This window comes from Synchiropus splendidus, chromosome 6 (assembly GCF_027744825.2).
Source record: "Synchiropus splendidus isolate RoL2022-P1 chromosome 6, RoL_Sspl_1.0, whole genome shotgun sequence".
NCBI classification, from domain to species: Eukaryota; Metazoa; Chordata; class Actinopteri; order Syngnathiformes; family Callionymidae; genus Synchiropus; species Synchiropus splendidus.
The window spans coordinates 5,244,996-5,269,285 of NC_071339.1; the positions used below are offsets into that span (position 1 = coordinate 5,244,996).

At 45.8% G+C, this 24,290-nt stretch overlaps 1 protein-coding gene across 7 annotated transcripts in view; it reads right to left on the bottom strand.

Annotated features, from left to right (window-relative positions):
* Positions 1-3,492: 3,492 nt before the first annotated feature.
* The window catches only part of shq1 (SHQ1, H/ACA ribonucleoprotein assembly factor), a 36,426-nt gene continuing 15,628 nt past the window's right edge, over positions 3,493-24,290 (bottom strand). The window contains exons 11-13 of one of the 7 annotated variants that reach the window (XR_008414845.1): positions 21,792-21,912; positions 12,406-12,521; positions 5,465-5,585 (exon numbers count right to left, since the gene is read on the bottom strand). Coding sequence is in view for 5 of the 7 variants with exons in the window: in XM_053868093.1 (XP_053724068.1) it covers positions 5,048-5,585; positions 21,792-21,912 (659 nt within the window). In the remaining 2 variants the exon portion in view is untranslated. The other 6 variants (XR_008414846.1, XM_053868093.1, XM_053868091.1 and 3 more) reach the window with 6 other exon arrangements.

A 24,290-nucleotide genomic window follows, 5' to 3' on the forward strand; every position in this document is an offset into this window, starting at 1 on the left:
TCTGCTGCAGGTGGCTGTTCCTCTATGTGTGTGGCCGCTGCATGTGGGAGGGGTTGCCGAGTGAGTGACGTCTCTCCAGAAGTGAAGAGGTGCCCGGTGCGTGTCCAGCTCTGAATGTGCGCTTCTGTGCAGTTTGGCTGTGACAAAGTCATAAACCAAGTCACGCTCTGTCCCAGACTCGCCTCATCCCTGTCCCAGCTCCAGTCCACAACAGGACATCAAACCCTGGAGTGGAGGTGTGGAGAGCGAGCACCTCCCCTGTGACACTCTACCACGGTCCAGTGCGAAGACAGGAAAGGTTTTACACCTCAATATGAAGAAAAAACAGTCAGTAAATGTAGCTGCGTTATACATAATAACAAAGCGCCTCGTGGGTCAGCTGGTCGGTCCACGCACGTTATGTTTTTTCTGGCTTTTTTTCGGGGGCGTTCCAGTTCTGGATTTTCGTTCGAAATCCGAAGCTAAAAAATCTCAAAATTTTTGTTCGAACTCTGATTTGTTTGAATTCCAGGACGGTCGAAAACCGAGGTACCACTGTATTTAATTTCACATGGACGCAGGTCATGACAAAAATGGAACAATATCGTAATGATACAAATGAACAATAAAGTAAAGAGGCATAAACCTAAAGGACCAAAGTATGACATGTTAAATTGAACGTGCCAAATGGAATGATCGAGAGTCAATCCAATCCAGTCTGCCAAGTAACTCATGTGTGCCCAGGAGCTTTGTGGCTAGTTTGACATGACATTCAAAACGTCCTTAAAGTTCACCAAATAGAGCTTAATTTCATGATGCAATGACGTTCAACAGGCAGTGTTTTTTAAGAAGGTAGTGCTTCAGAATGTTTACAATTATTCTGGAAACTTCCACAAACCCGCCTCCAGTAAACTCACCGGAGACGAGAGCATACTTCCCTGACGGTGTTTCAAAGTTGTGAAAGAACATTGATTCTAGACGGCTATTCACCCTCAGCGCAAGAAAAACTTCACTTTTGCTTTGACTGCATAAAACTCGACTCTAAGAAAAGTGCAAGTGAGCTTCCCTTGCTCTTGACTTTGCCTTAGCACCTCTGAAGTGTGTTGTCAAAAATACATTAGAAATGGACTCCATTCAACCGACGGAATATGACCACCTGGTCAGCCTTGTAAAACAGGTTGTTTGGCTCACAGGTTAAAGCAGAACCATAAAGCAATCATAAAAAGAAACAGCTCTTTCAGTGTGAATTTCATGACCGATCTCACACCTCATTGTTCTCCGAGTCTGACACCGATGGTGCGTAAGACAGAGCCGCCGTGTAAGCGCTCTCATTAGCTGCTTTTGTAAATTACGATGTGTGAGCCGAGTGCCCCAGAGGCACCGCTTCCTAATGTGCTAAGTGGGAGACAACACAGTTGTACAGGTGCATTCAGTTGTCAGCAGGTCAGAGGCAGGAGGAGGCGTCGGCCTCACGCATGGCCGCTCCTCCTGATCACTATCCTCAACACGACCCCTTAACAAGGTGGCGCTTCTCACCCTCTCCACACGCACTAGCACTCCGCGCTCCAGCGTGGCAGAACCAATTTGCAGCATTAAGCTGCCTGATAGCACATGTCCACAGAGAGTTAGCGAGTGATTTAGCGAATGATGCTCACACCAATTAGAGTAAATCACTGAGGCAGAGCTCCCAACTACAAGACGATGCCACTGCTGTCAACATGCAAGTGTCAGAATCTCTCCGCACAAAGAGTGCGACGCCACAGCCTTTAGATGATCTCACGGCGCTGGCTCAGTCGCGCACTTCCCACAAGACATCAGTCATTTTTACAAGTCGAGCAACACCGACAGGAGAATGAGCTGCTGCTCTTTCTGTCTCCCCCTCAGCCAAGCCTGCAGCGACGGACCACAGTGCGACGGGGGAGAACAGGCAACGGCAGGGAGAGAAACAGAGCACACAATAGGATTTTTTTATTTGCACAGCCCTCGGAAGAGTCAGGCTCCAGAGAGCACCTGATTCATTTCTTCTCGAGGGCTATTAATCTTTTCAAGGAGCAGAATCACTTTGTCACTCGGTAACGGAGGAGGAGATGGAGTTTTCTATTACAATCAACCTCAGGCTGCGGGTCTGAGGCAGCGTGGGGGAGGCAACGCTGTCCTTTGCTTTCACGCCAACTTCACGTCACTTGTTTCAGCAGTAGTCTGCGGCCAGGATGAGGATCAGCTCCTCAAAAATCGAGACGACGGTTCTCATCCTGGTTAATGGAAGTGTCTGGGGAGGATATGAAGAGGCTGGCCGGGACTCGGGAGCACGACAGAGTGCGAAGAAAACCTACGACTTATCCACATCAGGGGAAGACAGATGTTGATGTCCAGCTCGAAGGAGACCATGAGTGGCAGAGCCAGGACATGCTGGACCTGGGAACACATGGACTTCTCCCAAGAGGAGGTGGTTGAAGGAGAATGTCTCTGTATTCACGGGAAGAACTGTCTTGGGGAAAGGAAAGTCTGGCCCTCTTTGTTTCAGCTGCTGCCCCTACGACCTGACCTTGGATAAGCTGTAGAAGATGGATGGAATGCATTGCTAACTTTGACTCATTTAATAATTTCCCATCTACCAAGAGGAAAACACCAGAGTAGACTTTAAAAAAAAATTGGGAGGCTATTGTTACTGCCAGGAAAAGGCATGGACACACATGTCAAGGCTGGATATTTGAAAGTAGACGAACAAACAGAGGGAGCCTTTGTGGAACTGACCGAAAAACCCTTGCAAAGCAGCTAATAAAAGACGGAACAAATGCTCTTTAAAAACATAACTTGGCCATTAAGAGTCAAGCGCCACAGTCACTTCCCCCAGTAAAAAGACGCTTCATCAAATTTAAGTCGAATACGAAACACTAATAGCCGCCATAATTTATTCGCTACATTCATATAACTGCTTGTGAAAATGTGTCGCAGCGGTCAATAAATTGCAGAGGAAACAGAAAAAGCTGTTGAACCTCTGGTCCGGTAGGAGGAGAACACTTTACGATGACAAACGGTAATACAGCCTGCTGTCACTTAGTCAATGAGAGGTCCCTGCAGGAGGAGGGGGCTGCTTCCTGTAGGGACCCCGGTCCCCGCAGGAAAATTACGGGCTGCGGAAAATTCACACAGTTACTCATCTCAGTCACGATGATAGGGCTCCGTCCTCTTCGGAGGATGGTAAGCACACCATCTATCATGGTGGCATCACGCTGAGGCTTCTTAAGGAGCCACTCATCTCCAGTAGCTCGGGAGATAAAAACAAGATGAAGGTCTTTCTCAAAAAGCTGGAGGAAATAGGGCCAATCGATACCGTGTGCAATTGGGAGGAGGAACGCAAAAAAAAAAAAGAGAAAAATTTGGGTCATTGTGTAATTTTCCCTCCAAGCATTCATCAAAAAGTCAACTCAGGGGAAAAGAACTTGAAATGGTTGAGGCTGAAGTGGTAGAAAAGAGGAAATCTCTGAGCCGATGTGTCAGTTTGACTGGACAAGCTCTCCGCTTGTCTCGCTACCTCAGGTCCCACAGCGCTCTTATCGCTCAAGCAAACAGCTCCCGAGCCACAGGCCTCATCGATCAGCCAGGCAGATGTACGCTCCTGCGATGGTTCCCCCGCTCCATGTAGACACCGAGTGGAGACAACTGCACTCTTTCACTCATGCCAAATGGGTTCTGTTGCTTCTGGAAGAACATGAAAGGTCTGAAAACTAGTGGATTTATTTGAGCCATGACCAGTTTTTATCTTGTCATTTTAATTCCTGTTTCTTGGGTGACACAGAAACCAGAGATCTGCAGAGGGATGAGTTGACTGCCTTCACTTTCAGTCATGAGGATTCTGTATCAGTCTCACCGATGGCCACCAGCTTTGGATCGCAACCTAAAGAACAATATCCCGGATACAAACAGCCAAATACCCAGGGGCTCAAAGCAGAATTGATGGTGCAGGCTTGTGCAAATTTCCTGGATGTCGGCCTCATTGGCCGCCAGACCCAGCACATGATGGAGTGATTGGGTCTGGGATGGCCTCAGCATTCCCCGAGAACAGCTGGAGGAGGGAGGTTCGCACATTAGCGGTGGAAAATGGATGGAAGATGGGTTTGAAAAATTCCACTCTGGGTTTAGATCAGGACAAAGCATGGAAACAGTGCTTCTCAGCGGCGTAAGCTCCATTGTCTTTGATGTTGGAGGGAAAATTGATGTGCCACAAGGTTCCACTTTAGGTCCCATTTTACTTTCTGTTTAAATCTTGGCCAGACCATCCAGCGTCACCACATATCTTAAAGTTTTCTCAAGGTATTGCTGCTCTTCGAGCTCGCCTGGATGACGTCAACATTTCCCCTCTCCTAACTTCCCTTGTTCAAAATCACAACTCAAACAGCCCAAAATCTCAACATCCTACTTGACTCTTCACAGTCATTTGACCCTCAAATTTTAAAATCCTCAGGTGGCTCCTTGACTCCACTTTTAAAATCTTAAAAACACATTTTTATACACTTGCTTTGTGTAATATTTATGGAACTCTTACTTACCCACTGAGACAACAGCCAACCACATTCATGTATCTGTGTATGTTTGTACACATGCATGTCTATTCTACCTCTCTGAGAGGCTGGTTACATCGGTGACTGCTCTTTGAGTTCATAGACGAACATGGCTCTTGACTGGTTCTCCAAATTCCTGCTGTGCAATGCCCCAGATTTGCCTCGTCCTTGACAGTTCTTTAGAATTCCCACTCTGCTCACCAACTGTACGAGTTCCTGTCCTGATTTCTGGAGCTGTTCATCATTAGATCTCTTCATCACATCCCGCTTCAATCGCAGGGTTCAATAAATCACTGGTTTGTCGTGTCCATTTAGGAACACAATAATGTCCATTTAAAAGCCTGAACACATCAAAAAGACAAAAAACTCCTTCTTAGAAACACAGCATTTATTGGTAAGTTGAGGAATGTCGATTCTTTGTACAAGACCAATAGAAAAACACATGTAATGCCATTACTTACATGACTCGTATAACACAACAAAACAGCTCCACATCAGCATCCCAGCTACTCTGGCGTGTGAACGATCAGCAGCGGGTTCCTGCGCGAGCTTGGCTCAAGGAAAGTCTCATCGCCTCGGCTCACTTGCTCAGTCTGTGCGACGCTCCGCTCCAAGTGGCTCCGTCCATCATCCCGAATGGAATCAGAGAGAGTCAAGTCCTCCGCCACACGCTGGCCCAGCTCCTCGATCAGCTGTGCGCTGCCTGCTGATGCGGAGGGGCGGACGTCCTCCGCTTCCTCTGCCGACAGAAATGTGCTGGAAGGCTCTTGGGGGATGGGAGCTGTAAGCGCGGGGGGTTGGACTTGAAGAGGGCAGTGCTCTGGTGTCCCTCCTCCTCCGTTTGTGGGTGAAATGCTGCCTTGCACTTCATCATCTGACTCTTCGTCCTCTTCAGATGAGTCACTGCTGCGGGTGTCATCGCTCTCCTCCTCTTGAGCCACCATCACCGCTGCCTCCTCCAGCTCTTCCAACTCCAAATCCAAGTCTCCTTTGCTCAGACAGGACGTTTTGAGGGTCTCACACAAAGACATCAACTTTTTCGATCTGTCAGAGAAACAAAAAAAGACGTCGGGATCTTTAAGGGAAAAAAACCTCTCCGAGAGCCGTACGACTGACTGGCTCCATTCACTAAATACGAGCTGTGGGATAACCATCTACAAATCTGCCGCCCATTAAACAAATCCCATTCTCCTCTGAATGTTAAGTAACGCACGATTCGGAGGAGGGGAGCGCGGCTCAATGAAATATGGAAATATGGATGTTTAATAATGCAGAAAGATAAGAGATGCCGATACAAGCAGCTCCGCTCTTATCCTCCCCCACCGCAGCGCTCCCTGCGCGAGGTGATAAGAGACTGAGAGGGATTACCCAGACGTGCGCGCCCCTCCTCCTCGGCACGGCCCCAGCATAAAAACGCACATTTACAGGCTTTAGCTGAACTGAACCAACAATGACATCGAAAACTGACACCGGTTCTGAAGTGGACCACGGATTTCTCTCATCCCCCAACCTCACATTTCTGCCAGTGAAAAGCAGTAGGCGCTTATATCTGATGACTGATGGCCGAAAATCGCTGACCTTGCCGTCATATGCACTTGAGGCCGAACAGGAAAAATACTTCAGTAAGATTTGCTTCTCAATAAAAAGCGTTGTTACGACCAGATCACAGTTTGCTTGGCGTGGATTTGGAACATCGTAGAGTAGGGTTTTGATCTTGTAGCTGACAGCTATTTTTATTTATTTATTTTTTTTACAAGGACGAGTGACAGTTGAGCCGGTCAGCAAGAATTAAAATCGCTCTACAGCCATCAATGATGAATAACACACAGAATACGTGGCACAAGTTTAGTTAAGAACAAAGAAATGAGAGACGCTGAAGTGTCTCACTTTAATGTGGATCATGGATGTGATGATCCGGGACTGAAAACTCTTATCGTTATTGACTAAATCCAACACTAGTCAAGAGTCTCTGACACTACTAACCTCAATAATGTGAGTTTATGTACTGATAATTTGTGTAAAGAAATGTGCGGGTGTCAGCTTCCCCAAAGGAACTAATGAAAAGTCTCTGGAAAAGGGACTAGAAGGCTTCCTAGAATCTTTGGATTTGGGTTGCTGGTTCCGGCTGCGTGAACATGTACTTGAAACCTTTCAACTGCAAAATGGTTCCCAGAACTAAAAATGTTTCTGACAGCATCTTTAGACAGAGGCTTTGAGGGGGTGAGAGCGAGTCAAGACCAAGTCCAAGACAGACACTTGTATGAATGAGAATGGCATGTTAACATTGGGCCTCTTCTAAGGGTTCTGGCACTGAACCGAGGCACCACTGGATGATGCTTCCTATTGAGCATCGGATGGTGAAACCCCTCAGCCTGATACAGGAAGGGAGAGCTGCGTGTGGGAAAGAAAAATATACCGAGATGCCATGAACTTCCCAAACTTTTGTGCTCAACAGGCTTGGTCGACCATGGAGGTGGAGAGCTGGGCCTTCAGTGAGCGAGAACATTAGGAGGACGTTACATAATGCTAGTCTGATTTTGGACAAAAGCGAGTTTCTAGCAGGGATTTATAGGTGGTGGTGCACGTTGTGTTTGGGGATCTCCTCCGGCATAATTGAGGGGCCCTGTCAGAAACCTCCAGATTCAAGTCTCCACTGAGGGACCAACCCAGAGGATCTGAGGGTCATGTAATGGAATGGATTATCTACTTAATAACTTGCTGCTAAAGATCACAGTCTTGCCAAGAGTATCGAACTTTTTCAGTTTGCAAGTTAAAGCTTCCCACTAAATCCTACAGTGATCAACATTTAAAGCCCTTTCATCACATGTACTGTATACAGGTCATCTGAATGTTGACCAGACTCTTGCAAACAATGGAGCCAGATGACCTTTCTGCTGTCAAGGGTCATTGTGTCCCAGAGGCAAAACACTATGCCACATTCATTTTGAAGTTTGACGAATCGAATTTTGGGGAGAAAATTCCTAAGATCCTAAAAAAAAACCATCCTAAACCCCGAATAAGTGGGAAAATACAACTGGCTACAGTCTGAACCAAGCCATCTCACATGCTGAACCCTTTCAGGGAATATCATCCTGGCCTGATGTACACTCAAAGAAAAACAGCAAAAATAAATAAAACTAAAATAAAATGTTAAAGAGCCTAAACAGTGGACCAAAGCATGCTACACCCTGGTTATAGAGTACATCAGTCTAACTGATAAAAAAGTTCAAGTGCAAGCGTTTCAATCGGAGACCAACTGAAGAACAAGGCCATAGAAATGCAAAGTTTTAAGCTTGAGAACCTGAAGTGGTTATGAATTGAGGTTCTAAAATGCATGAACCAAGTGGACATTTTCAGAGAAAAATAGTCGTTCAACATTTGAACAGTTGTTCATAAAGGCCAAGACAATTTAATGTAAGTGAGAGCGAAAGGGAATCTCTGAGAAAATAAAGATAATCTCAATGGGACCTTCAGTGAGGAACCAACCCTGAAAATCCTGAATCCTCACAGACTGACAAAGCCCTTCAGTGTGGACAGAAAAAAAGGAGCATTACTTCAACATCTTTGTCCTCCAAAGTATCACCACGAAGAGAACGTCCCTTTCATAGCAGTTGATTGAATAGCGCCGGCGTCCTGCAGCTGCTGCTTTATAATGGTGTCCCCACCGAAGACGGGACCCGACGTCTTCAGGTGTTTTTTAGCGTCTTAAATGAGCCGTTTGTGTGAAGCCATGAGACTGCTGGGATGCCCCTGTGTTCACATTATTTACGCTGGGTAAGTCTTCCTCGCTGCCAAAATCCTCAGTGTCCACTACGTCTCCACTCTCGGTGCCGGCTGGGGTGTGCCCTCCCCCCCTTACCCCCCGTCGCCCCCCGAAACCCTCCATTACCATGGTGATCACGAGCTGACCCCTGTGGGTCACTGCGACTCAGCTTACGTCCATTCAGGATGGGAGGAATTGTGCAGCAGTATGAGGAGTGTAGACGCTCCTCTGCATTCACACTTGGCTCCTGTTGCCCGATTTGGCCCAATTAACCCACTGCTGAGCCCTGAGATGGTCCCTCATTACCAGGCCGCCCTAATGAGCTCTCCTCTCTGGTTAGCAAAGTGTTTACGGAGGCAACATGCGGGGCCTGCGTATTCATTTGCCCCGCAGGAGGGAGGCTGTAAAGAGATGTTACACTTGTGCTGAATTATGGATGCAAATTCCTGCCCAAACAGAGAGGGAGAACAGGACACGGCTGAACGCAGGGGGAGGGGCTCTGCTCAGCGCTCGCCTCCGCCTGAACCAATATGAATTCTGGCAGCTAGTGGTGTCCCCGGGAGGAAACAGTAGCCAGAGCTGACTTTACTGCTGGAACATTGCCAGCTGAATCATTTCTTGGGAGTGAATTGCAAATGCTTCTTTACGGCAGAGCGAAGTTTAGAAGCTTATCGCGGTGGAATCATCTTTCAATTGAAAACCCACAAAGCAGAAAAACGGTTGCAGCAGCCGTGAAGTGACCACTTGAATCCACACTTGTGACTGCGGCGTGAAGATCGACACGTGATTTATTCCTCCGCTGGAGGGAAAACAACAAGAGTTACGGGGCTTACAAGAAGACTTCTCCTCTTCTCATGGGGAAACACAATGGCCCCAAGAGCAGAGTGAGGATCAGAGCCTTGTTCTAGAGCAGGGCTCGGGAACCTTTTGGAGAGAGCCTCATATTTTTAAATGTAATTCACTGACAGCCATATGTATATATATATATATTAGGGCTGGGATTTGATATAAAAAATGTGTAATTAAAATGTGTGATGAATTAATCTCAATTAATCGCAGTTTAATCGTATAAGAATATTTGCCACAATAAGCCATATTTTTCAATTGGAATGAATGTGTATATTACTGAAACTAATGATGGACCCATACATACATTTAAACAACAAAATATTGTTTATTTTGCAGTAGTTTGACAATAGCATCACCTTATTTAAACTAAAGCTCTTTTAACGTCTTGAAAATATATATTTGTATAAGAATTTCAATGTTAGAAGAATTTGAAGTACATTCAGAGTAGTGGAAACTCTGGCCATTGTGTAGCGAAAAACATCCCTGAACAACTTTTGTTTGCTTTTGCTCAGGGATTCCTCCATGTTTGTTGTCGTTGTTGTCATCATCCTAGATACCACACAAAGGTTCTGTGTTGTCTGGAGAGCAAACTGTTAAAACAACTAAATGCGATTTATATATATATATATATATATATATATATACATATATAGATGTCTATTGTCATCTCTCGATACTGAATGGTTCTGTGAAACAGTGACGTGAAACTCTCTCCTGAGTCTACAGCGCAGCAACATTGGTCAAAGCTAAACAGTTCCCATGATGCTGTGCGGTCCAGTCAACCAATCACAGTGGTTGATCGCTACAACATGGTTCCGCCTCCACAGCCGGTCAGCTGAGCAGCGCAGCGCTCCGAAGACAAGAGGGAAAAAGAAGAAGTCGGACAACATATGGACAAAAACAGCACATTTTAGCACTTTAATGCCAACTAAACGCCTATAATTTCACTGTTCTGATGTGACATGGCTGAATCTTAGCAGCATCCTCGCAAAATTCCATAATATAGAGATGGTTGACTGGTCTGCAGAGCATCATGGGACGTCACCGTTACTGAGCGTGCTGTTGAGGGTGATGGCACCTCACGTGCTACCGCATATTAAAGGCTCGAATAGGATGGTAAATCTGGAATGCAGTCAGAGAAACTGTGGTTTATCTGACGGCATTTCGCTCTCAGAAGTCTGATGTCAGAAAGCTGTTCAAAGAGCCAGACTCCTTCATCAGCCATAGGTTCTCAACATCAAATCTAGCTCATGATTCATACGGACACAAGAATACATTTCATGAGCAATTACTGTAGTTGTCTCTCACATCCGTAGCTCACCACACACCACTGTACAAGTCAGCTCCCAACATCTTCTTCCGTCTGCCCTGTAACCCGAGGAGCCGTGTAAGCCGACAGAGAAGGGGTTATTGTATTAAGGCTCCAAATTCAACTCCAGGCTGATGGAGCAAAGTAAAGTGATTACAGTGATGCTTTTCAGAGAGACACGGAGGGATCACACACACACACACGTTTCACTCTCGAGCAACGCATCCAATGTCTATTTCATTAAGTAGGACATGGACAGTCATCCCGCGCTATATTGCGCTTCACTTTCTGCAAACGTAGTACATCCCAGATTTTTCCTGCTCGTATATATATATATATCAAATTATATCACATATCCCTCACTAGATCATGGCAGTCAGACCCACGGGGATGTTTATTTTGTATGGTGGCCACACCGTATCCTGGGCTTTGATGACCTCACCACACAGCATCCAGGCTTCTCCAGTCCACGTGTGAACGCCACGTATAAGGCCCTTTCCATTGTCACGGTTCCACCACACTCATTTGCTTTTTCACTGAGAATTTCTGGAGCAGTGCAAAGTATAGTTGCCCCGATTCTTTAGGGCAAAGTGAGGCATTCTGAGACAACGGCGCCATCCGAGTGGCCAGTGGAGTGACACGTCATCACCACCAGTAATCCAAGTGAGTGGAACCGCCATATTTGAAATCATGAAACTGCAAACAAACACATTCTGATCATTTACATAAGGTGGTGGGCTGTGAGGCTTCTTAAACAGTGTCCTCATTTCCAGAGCTCAGTAGGTAGCTCGTTCGTTTCATGAGGTCTCGTCTTAAAAGCCACTGACTGAGATGCGTTTATTGTTTACAAGGAGAGGAATGAAGGTTGGCCACACTAAGCCGAAATACATGTGTGTGAATGAGAGGGAGCCAAGTGGACAGGTGAAGTTACAGGATGTAGAGATAAAGAAGGTGGAGGATTTTAAGTACTTGGGCTCAACTGTCCAGGGTGATGGAGGGTGTGAGAAAGAGGTGAAGAAGTGGGTGCAGGCAGGATGGAATCATTGGAGAAAAGTGTCAGGTGTGATGTGTGACAAAAGGGTGCCAGCAAGGATGAAAGAGAAGGTGTCCAAAAGGGTGGTGAGGCCAGCAATGTTGTATGGTTTGGAAACAGTGGCACTGAGGAAAAGTCAGGAGGCAGAGCTGGAGGTAGCAGAGATGAAGATGCTGAGCTTCTCTCTGGGAGTGAGCAGGATGGAGAGGATCAGAGGGACAGCACATGTGCTCAGGTGTTCAGGAGACAAAGTCAGAGAGGCTGGATGGAGATGGTTTGGACATGTACAGAGGAGAGAGAGAGAGCCAGTACATTGGTAGATGAAGATGTTGAGGTTGGAACTGCCAGGCAGAAGGTGGAGAGGAAGGTCAAAGAGGAGATTGATGGAGGTGGTGAAGGAGGACATGAGGTTTGTAGGTTTGAGAGAAGAGGAAGCAGAGGACAGGGGGAGATGGAGGAAGATGATCCGCTGTGGCGACCCTTGAAGGGAGAAGCTGAAAGGAAAAGAAGATGTGGATACGAGAGACATGCTCCTGCAACATTATTGGAATGCAACGTCCATCGGCACTTTGATCCCACACACTTTGACATCGAACTTCATCCAGTGAAAAACCAATCACAGCCTTGTCAGGCCTGGTCACGCCGTGTAGCGTGGCAGGATTGGTGCATTTTCCTTTCCACTTTAGGTTCTACTAAAGTGGAAAACGCACCAATAATAGACTTATGTTTTTGTGAATTTGATGGAAAACTGTGAATTGCGAGGCACTGCTTGAACATTGCACAATATTCTATTTATCATAGAGATGATGAACCCTCCCACATGATTAGGCTTAGAGAGGCTTGATATGCATCGGCAAAAAAAAACAAAAAAACAACACAATTGATGCGTTAAAACATGAGCATAAGGTACCTGCTCTCGCTGCTCCACCTGGCCTGCACTCATTTCTTCGCCTTCCTCAATCTCTGGCCGATACACAGAAAAATGTATCCCAAATAATTCAGTGTTTCTGGTGCCACCCTCCCGTTCTGTACAGAGGGAAAAGCTGATGAAACTCAACACAATGTACTTTTGCATTCCTCTCTTTCCTCTTCTCCAATAACGGTAAACTGCATTTTAAGAAACTTACAAACTACTCTTTACACAGCTCCACTGGGAATCACCACATTCCAGTCGCTTTGAAAACCCAGTAGATAAATATATGATGCGCCGCCTGTCATGCCAAAGAGCGCATGAGAAAGGCCCGGTTACTATATCATCAACAGTTGTTTGGCAAAGTGCGGCTGAAAATAAAACCACAGCATTCTTTGGATGACGGAGTCAAAGCCAGCTGTGGGTCCTGCGTGTAAGCGAATATTCCCAGAGCCCAGCCAATGATGCAAACGTACGAACACGGGCTATGAAGACTTCATGATGAAGACGAGCGTGTGCAGGCCGCATGACGCCGGCCCAGGTCCCAAGCTTTCAAAAAACCAACTTGAGAGTTTCCTGTGGAGAAGCTGGATACTCCTGCAGTACAGCCACTTCAAAGCCAGCCCTGTATTCTCTCCCCCCGTGGGAAGTCATTATTGAGTTAGCATTGAGGAGGCACGCTTGTTTTCTCTCCTCTTCCTTGCTCAGTGGTGGGAGACGCTCGGCCTGTGGTGAGCAACACGGCAACATCCAGAAGGGAGGGAGGAGGTTGTATACAATCCACTCATTACTACACTGTTGTTGTGGTTTGCCTCCATTAAACTGAGGACATGGTGGCTTTCACCCGCCAAAAATACTTCTGTAGGGACAAAGACGTCTCCATCTGGCAAGGCCTTGAAATAAAACAGCAAAGAGTGGCTCTGTGCGTCTGAAGGAGCCCGCTAAACTATAACCTGACGTTTCTCTCATCGGCCTTTTGTTTATTGAAACCGCGGTTCATTCGGCACGTCTCAGCTCTTCAGAACCCCTCAGATAGAGCTTGTCTTCGCGTGTATAAATCTGTGTAATATGAGCACCAGATTTCCTCGGCGCGGCTCGAGAATACATCATTCACTCGCTGAGGGGGGCTGGAAGCAGAATACTGACTGCATCCGTATGTGTCTGAGCTCACAGAGGAGCTGCAGGCACTTTCAATGCCAAAAATGGGAAACACAGATGTATTTATTCAGAAAGTCTATGTTGGGAGTTTAAGCTGCGCAAGGAAAGAGTTACAGTACAAACTCAGATAAATAATATGTTGCGAATATCATCATCGCGACGGCTGCACCCACGACCCCACTGTGTATGTCTTCCCTGGGGTTCCGAATGATCCCAAACCCTCCTCTATGAAGCATCTGTCAGGTGAACTACTGAGAGTAGAGTTACTTTAGTGCCACTCTGGAGATAGCGGAACCATTTGACCAGCTGGCATCATGTGTCTTGCTCTCAGGTCACTCATTCTGTTGTCCTCTCCTGAGTCGTCCAGCACACTGAAAGCCAGTCGCAGAGACGTCATGTGCCGTGCATAGTTGCTAGCGCTACAATCACTCCGCGATTGTCAGAGAAAGTCGCCAAAAACCGCAACAAACTGGTCTAATCTGGCTACCCCCCCCAACTACTGCCTGATCTAATCCGAAATGTTTAACAGCCAATCCAGTCGTAATCCAACTGAGAGAAGCAAAAGCAGAGTTTTGACATTCACTGAAAGTATGGTGGTTTGCTCTCTCCAGGTTGGTGGAGGGTTCTTGCCTCAAGTGGCGGAGTTTAAGTATCTCGGGGTCTTATTCTGGAGTGAGGGAAAAAGGGAGCGTGAGATTGATAGACGGGTTGGTGCAGCGGCAGCAGTGATGCGGTCGCTGTATCGGACTGTTGTGGTGAAGAGGGAGCTGAGTCACAAGACGAAGCTCTCCATTTACCGATCGATCTACGTTCCCACCCTCAACTATGGTCACGAGCTTTGGGTAATGACCGAAAGGATGAGATCGCGGATACAAGCGGCTGAGATGAGTTTCCTCCGCAGGGTGGCTGGGCGCACCCTTAGAGATAGGGTGAGGAGTTCGGTCATCCAGGAGGAGCTCGGGGTGGAGCCGCTGCTCCTCCACATTGAGAGGAACCAGCTGAGGTGGCTCGGGCATCTGATCCGGATGCCCCCTGGACGCCTCCCTGCGGCGGTGTTCCGGGCATGTCCTACCGGGAGGAGACCCCAGGGAAGACCCAGGACTCGCTGGAGAGATGATGTCTCCGGTCTGGCCTGGGAACACCTCGGGATCCCCCGGGAAGAGCTGGAGGAGGTTTGTGCGGACCGGGAAGTTTGGGCTTCCTTGCTCCGAATGCTGCCTCCGCGACCCGACCCCGGATAAACGGCAGAAGAAGGTGAAGGTGAAGGTGAAAGTATGACAATAAAAACGCTATTTTTTTTAAACATGAAACGCAAATCTCACTCCACTCTGCAGCCATTTTGACTTGCTCCTTCAGATGTCTGGCCAGGATTCACGACTTCAGTACCAGGAGCAGCGGAGTGTTACAGTTGTTGCTTAGTTGAGGAAATTTACTCAACTAAATGTGATCAAAATAACACTGTATCGCATCACTACTGCTGCCCCCGTGACCATGAGTGAGTCTTTCCTAGTATTCTGAAGGATCCCAAGGCTCAAAGAAGCAATCGCTCTCAGGCGTTTGTGTGAAATCTACATTCAAAGTCATAAAAACAGATGAAGACGGGTCTCAGCATCTGAATATTTCCTTCCCGTCAATTCCAACAACTGTGACAGCTCTCATTTTGAATGACATTTCCACAACATTCACTCTTGGTGCACGTATAAGCCATCGAAGATTCCATTTCAATAAATGGGATTGACGTTTCCCAAAAGAGATGGAAAAAAAAAAAAGTAAATCTTTGTTTAATATGAGCCTGTGTACTCAAGACAAAATGCTGGCTTGGCCTCAAACTGAGAGGAAATCTGTACCACTTATCCCTGTTAGCTGGGAGACCAATCTCTTTGTTCTCCCCAGCTGGGCTTCTGGGATCTGCTTCAGTGCTGCGACCATCACAAGATAGAGTGGAAGCATTATCTTTTTCAAAGCCTTCTGGGCGCGCGTTTGACAGTTTTGAAAAGCTGCCTGGTGGCTTCATGGACATCCTTCAAGAGAGGCGTCACATTAGCACCAAGATGCTGGTGGTTTTGGCTGCTGCAACAATTTGTCACTTCGTTGCAAAGAAAGTAGCTGCAGAGCGGGGAAACTCTGGACTTGAGCGGAACAAAGTAAAAGGGTCTGCTGGAAATTGTGTGCCAAACAAATAAGAGTGAAGGTGAATTGAGCGGTCAAGCTTGACAGGAGAGCGCGGGTGTTAACACAACACCATCACGTCTGAGTGCGCTCTCAAGGCCTTTGACCACGGGTTCAAGCAGACACACTGACCCTTCAGCTGGCTGAGCTGCTCAGATATGAGCTCCAGATGCTTCTCCCTGCAGGGGAGCTCCCGTTCGAGCTGTCGACCATTCTCCCAGAAGGCCATTGTCATTCACACAATGTTTAAAGATGAATGAGTCGAAGGAAGCCCAGACGCCATTGAAAAGCAAGGAGTCCCCAACTGCTCCAGCGAGCAGGAAACAGAGAAGTATTTCATTATTACCGCCTATTTTTTCAGCTTTGTTGCTGTCATGCCGGCCTATTTTCCTTTGTTTGCTTTGGAAAACAGAAACCATTGTTAGCGGGTTCTGCTCTCATCATCGGAATTATTTCAAGATGTGTGTTACGCCGGTTCAAGTTTTGTTCTTCTATCAGCCATATTGAGCTATTCCCAGAGCAAACTGTCAAATATGTACTTAACAGAAGTAGAAAGCAGCCAGAACAAGCTCACAATATCAGAGCCACAGAGGAAGATTTGTTTTTATAACATAGAATAACCGAAGCTGTAACACAAGTCAGAGACACAACTTGTGAAGGAAAACAACACGCACAGCTTCAGTAAAGACTCTCGTGCACAACACCGAATTTTGCGGTGCAAGTGGGTTAACTAGGTAATTTCTCATGGTACGAATGTGGTGTCCCGCTACCAGAACATTTTCAATCGGAATGATTATTTCTTGGATGCCAATGTGCTGAGGAGGTCGTGACATCGAGGGGGAGAGCCACATCTTTTGTGTCTTCACTAGTGAGGCAGATGAGTTTTCATGACAGTAGTGAAGGAAGGGTTGATGAGGTTTCACGAAACAGTGTCCTGACTTCCAAAGGCCACCAGATGGTGCTGTCCAATGCAACAAATTTAATGAAACATACATCATTTCTAAACCAAAAGCGCCATCTAGTGGCCATTGAAAATTAGGACATGGTTTCATCCACCTGGGTTTCACGATACCTCATCTGCTCATCGCTAGTGTTCACAAGCCACAGAAGAACGATTACGAACGTAACATCAAGCAAAGTTTCGAAAAGCGTTGACAATTACATGTGACACAAATATGGCTCAGATGTGTATCACAGTCATTGTGTGGATGGGCCCAGAGCCTTCTTTTCCCCGACCATGAGTCCTCATATAGGGTTTTGGAAATTACAGATGGGATTTAAACAACTGCTGTCAGTGCTGTTTATTCACATAATACCTGAATAAAGATGTAACTATGTCTAGAAAGAGCAGTTAACATCCAGAGGGACTTGACTGCTTTAAAAAAACAGTCAGCTTCCAAACAATACTTGGCCAGAGTCAATCCAGCACGATGATTTAATGGTGCACAGGCAATGTTTAGGTTGGGCAACGAGTGAGAAGGAGGAGGGGTTCATTTTTTTAAGTGCTTTAAGATCCAACTGGGCATGGTGCCAGTGCTCCTTATGACGCTGCTGTTCAGCTGGATACGCGAAAAACCCATCCTCATTGCCACTTCCAGTTTATTCTAATGAAACGCGCCGCATACATTTAAAAACAGAATGATTTGGTTTGCAGCCTTTGAGGATATTGTCGCCGCTTTCCGCACATTGTTTGATGACATTGTTTTTTTGGGTTGAAATCGAATTAGCCCGGTTGATAAGCAACGGGTTGGAGGTGGTGAGAGGAGAATCGGCTCTGGAAAAAAGGAAGTTGTAGCTTCAGATTTAACCGAGGAATCGTAACACAACACCGGGCTTATAAGATTTGTCTGCGCTGGCCGCCGTGAATCTATGTTGGCCTCCCGCCAAGCTTTCTGATAAAGAGAGGAGGGACAAAGGAAGAGAAAAGTGAAGCGTCTCGCTTTTCTTCCGCGGTCCAGCAGCTCAGTGGGGGCTTTGGCATCCGAAGTCCAACAAAAGCACACAGTGAAACTAATGCACTGGAGAGTCTGTCGGTGCATTTGGAGGAAGGCCCTGCTAACAATTAGGAGATAATTAGGATTGGAAGGGCGAAGTTAAAACTGTGTCCACCAAGAAGTTGCCAATATTTGGATTTATGACCAATGGCGAAAAAATGTTTCCAATCACAGGGAACAGTCGGCAGCCTTTTGAGGAGAGGCTTCGCTCTCGTGCTTGGATTCGAAGCTCTCGCGTGTGTGAGAGAGCCAGTTCTGCCCCGCGGTCCTGAGGCTTAAATCACTCTGAAGTCTTTATGGGGTTGTAAATTTCAGACCAGTGTCTCTGCCGTCAGAGAAGAAATGCATTTGAGAAGGGGAAGATTTTAAATAAATCACCCGAACATCCATTAATCGACGTGTCCATCATGTGCGGCTGACGCCTCGTCTGACAAGATACAGCAATTGCACTCGGGGTGTAGATTACGTCTCATTTTACCACCCGGCTCTGGCAGACGTCTCACTTAGCGAGGGATGACAAATTCTACGCTGGGGAATATTGCTGCGAAGAAAACAATGCCAGCATGGCCTGTCATCAAAGCTGTCAGTCCACACAAAGGGCCCGCGACAACATGAGAAGTGATATACCCCAGATAAGTCCCGGCCCAGTTCTCCTACAAAACAGAGGGGCAGAGGGAAAACGTAATCTCATTTCGGAAGTGATAATCTTCTCATGCTGTCTGTTCTAAATCCTCGCCACAATTTTCATCAAACATTAATGGCCATTTCAACAGTATCTGTCACATATCTAAATGGGTTTAAGGGCTTCACCAACCAACTTCAAAAGAGTGAAACAAACTCACAGAAAACTGGTTGTTTTCACCTACATAAATGTCAACCTTTACGAAAGGGGCTGCTCACAAACCTATTAAAAAGATGTTAAAAAACAACTGCTTAAAGATGTAGTAGGCAAGACTGAAAAAAAAAAGGTGGCAAGAAACTGAACTTTCTTCCAGACTGACCATTGCCCAGGCATGAGATCGGTCACAATAGTCTGACCAAGTTGAGATTTTCACTCAGACCACTTCAGCACGAAACGCAAGGGGCGGAAGTCGCGAGCAATATCAACGAAGATTTGAGGGATTTGCAAGGAAGCAGAGGAGGTTCAATGCTATTTATTTATTTATTAGTTACTTCTATTGTTTGTGTTTTGTTTCTATGTTTATTTTTATTTTATCTTGTTTTTGTTTATGCTTGCACATTATTCCAAAGCACTTTCCCAGTTGGTGGGATCCTCACTGACCATGGCAATAAAGCTGATTCTGATTCTAAACCGAGGACTTGTTTTTAGTTGCCACGAGGAGCCCAATAGAGTGCAGCTATTTTCACTGTGTGGTCCGCTGCAATGACAGGAATAATATCTCCAACAGACGCATCACAGTATCTGGTCTCCAATCCATTTAAAGCTCCTGTGGGCCACTTGGATGACCTTGTGATCCGGATTAGGCCCCCCAGCCTTGAGTTTGACACAAGCTTGAAGCAATTTCTTGACAAAAGTCACTAAACAAAATAGCACTATCTTTTATTGATGAGCAAACAGGCTCAGATGGAAGTAGGTTTTCTAAATCAATATTATTTTCTGAGCCAATTGGATGACACTTCTCGCTTTAGATGATTTATTATGAGCGGACAGGAAGAGGGGGGTGCTAGATTTTAATCACAGGTGAGTGCCGCGGCAGCTTGAGCTAATCCATTAAATGATCGATGCCGGGTAACGCAACATTGAGCGTGTTAGGTCAAGCTGACATTTAGTGGCTTGCGACTGATCTAGAAGGTGAACAAGTGCTTTGCTGAGACTGAGCGTCTTCTCGAGTTGCCGTGGGACATTCTCTTCAGAGCTCCGATGAGACTACTTCTTATCCTTTCAACCCGGAACACGACTGTGCTTCAAAGTTTTCGGCTTGAAACGTGATGAAAAAAGATGGCGAGGACAGAAAGGAGGAGGCGGTAAATCCTTGCAGACCATTTATCGTGTCTGCATCTGGGCGCCGAGCCTACAACATCACGCACACATTTTTCAACTGGGCCACATCCAGACAAGCACACCAGTTGGCTGAACTCCGGCCAAGAGTAAAACACAGCTCATTACTGAGTAATGCGCTCGCAGGCCCCCATCTGAAATGTGTAAGTAATTGTGAAATACTTACTCAGCGGCAAAAAGAGACATCACATTTATATCACTTAGAGAAGAATTGGGTATTTTGCATTTAGTATTCGTAATAATGGTCCTGGTGATCATGGGGAGGATCCACGGGCGCAGTCAGAGGGGAGCGTTTGTGTGTGTGTGTATGTCGCCTCTGTGTGCAACCTTCTGAGCTCCGTGGGTCAGTAAACACTTGAGTGTAAATTGGATGGAATGAACATTAGTACCCCAAGTGAGGCTGTAGCCACGAAGAGGTTTTGGCGTCTTGGGGTCGGGCAGAAAGAGATTGACAATGGAATCGGAGCAGCGGGAATTCAGTGTGATCTGGATAGTGCTAGCATAAAAAAAAGCCATAACTCCAAGTTGCACTGGAATATATTGAGGTAGTGTCCAGGGGTGCAGCAATGTTTCGCTTAACTGTGACGCCTAGCTGTGAGACTGATTCCCAGTTTTGTTCCAAAAATCTTTGTAAGCACACGTTGCTCTCAATTGAGCATGTGCTAACAAACATTTGTGCCAAAATTTACAAACAAGAGTCAAACTAGAAAGGGACTCAAGAGAGTGCATCGCTCCCGCCAAGCCACTTAATTTCACCAGATGATGTTTTATTATTTATTATTATTATTCCAAGTCCAAACGATTGCTGGAGATTCATTTTCAATCGAAAAGCAAGCGGCAGCAGCGTGATGGAGCTCCGACAGCAGACACACGAAAGGTGCAGCATCCAATGTGCTTCAACTGAAATATGCGTCAGCATCTAATGCTGATGGCTGCCACTTTCCCAACGTCAATATATTGCGCCATGGGAGTGAGGATGGGTCGCACTGGTGGGTTGCTTGACGTAGATGTGGAACTACTGCCGTCATGTCACATGTCTGTATAGATAGAGGATGTTTCATCAAAGGTAGTATTGGCAACATTATTTGCTGTTTAAACAACAGAAACGGCACCTGCTCTTGTATCTGTTCTCCATGTCTTTAGCATGTCTCGGGGGAAATTGTCCCCATGCTTTTGATGGATCGTGTTGATGTTGCAGTGGCTGCAGACATTCTGCTCTTCTAGCAACTTGCGCATGCTCCTTTCACGTAGGTTGCAGACCTGCACGTCTTGTTCGAGCAGCAAAAAGTCAAGCAATGGCACTGCAGGGATTCACACAGGGACGTTCTGACTGATTCTTAGATTCTATTTATCAGTTTATAGATTATCCTGATGCAGGCATGGTTTTCTTTTTTTATTTCTAGAGGCAACTTATTTTAAGATAATTTTCCATCTTAATGCACTGGCAGATCACTGAGCTCACAGCTAGATAAAAGTGCTTATATCCTAAGATTTTGCCAAGAATGTTTTGCTCGGTTGATTGGGGCCACTTTCTGTTATGAGAGCTCATCCTCCCTTCCACAAACACGGAGACACTTAATAATTTTCGAGAGGCTGTGTGTTGATCTGAACATAATAAAAGACTGTCTGCTGGAAACCTTGCTTTCGAGGGTTTGTAAACGGACCAGAAATGGCTCAAGTGCACAGGAAAAGGGAGTTTCAAGGGTTGCTGACAAATCCTCCAGCCGGCGCAGATAAGTGTTCCAAGATGTATGTGAGCGGTGAGTAATCCACGGTGTTTTGGAGTGTGGCACTTATCTCGGTCCACACATAGGTTTCAATAGTTTCTGTCTGACTGCAGGACGCTTCGACACAAGAAATAGAGGAAACACAAACTCTTTCTGTTGCCCCTGCTGTTGCAAATCGCTCGCTTAATTCTCAAATCTGAAGTGCTGATGCATGGCAGGAGCGAAGCGGCACTTCCTGCAGCTTCGAAGGTAATTCAATAAAAAATAAAGGTGTCTCCGAGGTGTGTGTCAGAGCATGCATTGAGTCGCTGAACTCACTTGACCCTCTGGATCCAAATGCAGTAGTCTGTGATGTACAGATCGTTCAGGATGTAGGCGGGCTCGTTCTGTCGGAAGACTTTGTGGATATCCAGGAGGCATTTGAGGACACAGACGGTCCCTGGACGAGGAGCGCGCCATGGCAGGGAAATGGAAACACAGTGTTACTTGCGCTCAGTATTAAAGATGACAATGTACTCCAGATGCTGGCGAGCTTGAGTTCCACGCATAAAAGCCGAGGTTCAGGATCAGAGAAAAATCGGAGCGAGGCGAACAGTAACTTGATCCGTGCCATTTAAGAACCATTTCTGGAACAGAATCGGTTTAGAAGAAACATGCTTCTCTATTTATGGAACTCAATCTTGTCATTTCAAAAGCAACCTGGCACAGACTTTCTGACAAAAGCAGCCTTATAAATAGCACTGCATGTCTTTGATGAGCTTAAACTTGTCTTTCCTAGCTTACGACGCTCCCATTGTGACCGCTAAAATGTCATCCTGCGATTTGCATAGCGACAGATATTCATCGCGGTGGGTCTGGTTTCTAATTCTACGTGGAGCAAGACCTGGAAAACATCACAGTGAGTATGAGGCTGCGTAGACAGGGACTGTTCCGAGCACTCGTGTTGTAAAATATACCAATGAAATAAAGGGGAAGTGATGAAAAGGTTATCAGATCAGAATTTTCCCAGTGGTCTGGCTCGGACGTTTACATGACCATTGTTGGCGGTGGACGGACGTCAGCACTTCTCCGTGGCTACTTTGTATAAATAGACACTGACCACATTCACCTCATAAACTCCCAGTTTGACCACAAGTGTGTGAGGCGACAAAATATTATTGACATATTAGCATGAAACTACTCACACTGATTCATAGTACAGGCTCTGCTACAGTCATAGGACACAGGCATCAGATCATATTGTCCACTGAGAAGCCCCTCTTTACCTCTGCAGAATGGGTTTCCAAAAACATTCCACTCCAGTCCAAATAAGCTGAGCGCCCATCGTGAGTGAAAGCCAAAACAAACATTTGTTTCTCATTTGAATTCAGCAACAGAACTCTACCCTTTGCTTAAGTACTTCTATCGAGACACAAAAAACATTTTGCTTCTCTGCGAGAAGAGAAAATGTTTTTATAGACATCTGGAGGAAACTGTTCTCCACACCAGGTCAACATATCTGGGAAGAGAGTCGACGGGGAAGTGAGAGTTTCTAGAGAACAAAGCTCAACAGCAAAACATAAGATACTGAGTGGATTTCTTGTTTTCACAGGGCCATGGAGGAGCAGAGTATTGATTATAATGCGAAACCTCACATTTAGCTTGCTGAGAACGGCGAGGTGGCAGTGAGGTGAAAACCAAATCACTATCATTCCCTCGTTGAGAGGCTTACAGCTGTGGGGGGCATTAACCTTTGTACCCTCCCTGTGTTTATTTTGATTGTATGGATTTAGAATTGAGAGTTAGTGTTTCTGTAACTTGACCAAGATAGTGTTTTTGGAGGAAAAGAAAGCGATAAATTAAATAATAACAGAAAAGCTTGGGGAAAAACAGGGGTTTTCAACTGAATAAACATGGTACGAATAATAAACTTTCACTGTTTTAAATTGTGTTTTTCTGCCACTTGATAAGTGAAACATCCAGACTTTCCCAAGCAGGTGCTGTGACTGACATGGTTTTGCCTGAGACTTAGTGCTGTGTATTGAAAGGTAATGATACGATACGTATTCCGATACCGGAGTGTTGATACGACACATTGCAATAAATTGCCATACCGTTTCAGCAATGAATATTGGAATTAGAGCCATGATTTAAGGGGTAAAATCAGATCATGCAGTACAATATGATGTGCATGAAAACAAATATATTGTTATGATTTCAGTTCAGTTCGGCTTCCAGTTAAATCTCACACCCCAACAGTGGAATGAATCGCTCCCTTAATCAACAAAACAGCTCCAGTGTACAAAAAGAAAATGTTGTTGAGACAAATTTGTAAGTTAATAAAAACTCCACGAGTCGTAACTTTGTTGAAATGCTGCTCTCTCTTCATCTCGCTCCATCTTGGAGAACAGATTTGCCGCAGCAGCACGTGTTCATTGATTATTTTCCGTCACCACACACCAATATACCATCATCGCTTTTCACCTGTTAGAAACTTTCAGGAGTTAGCATACTGAGAAAACCCTGTCAATTGTGACTGCACTTCACCAAGTGCAGAGGTCTACTGTCATGGTGGAGCCAAGGCTTCCACTTTTCAGATGGTGTTCAGATCTAGATGGGCTAAACCTCCAACTGACAAATCCACTCCATGGGAGCAAAATAAAGGGTTAACATGCATTATATTAAAAAAAAAGAAGGAAATGTAAAGAGGAACAACATTTATGTCCAATGTTTCTGTCTCCATTTTTTCCTCCCTATTAGGCATCATATACTTCATGCAGTGAATAAACTCTTGGCTTGGTGCGTGTGAAAGCCTCATACATAAAAGGCTGACTATTG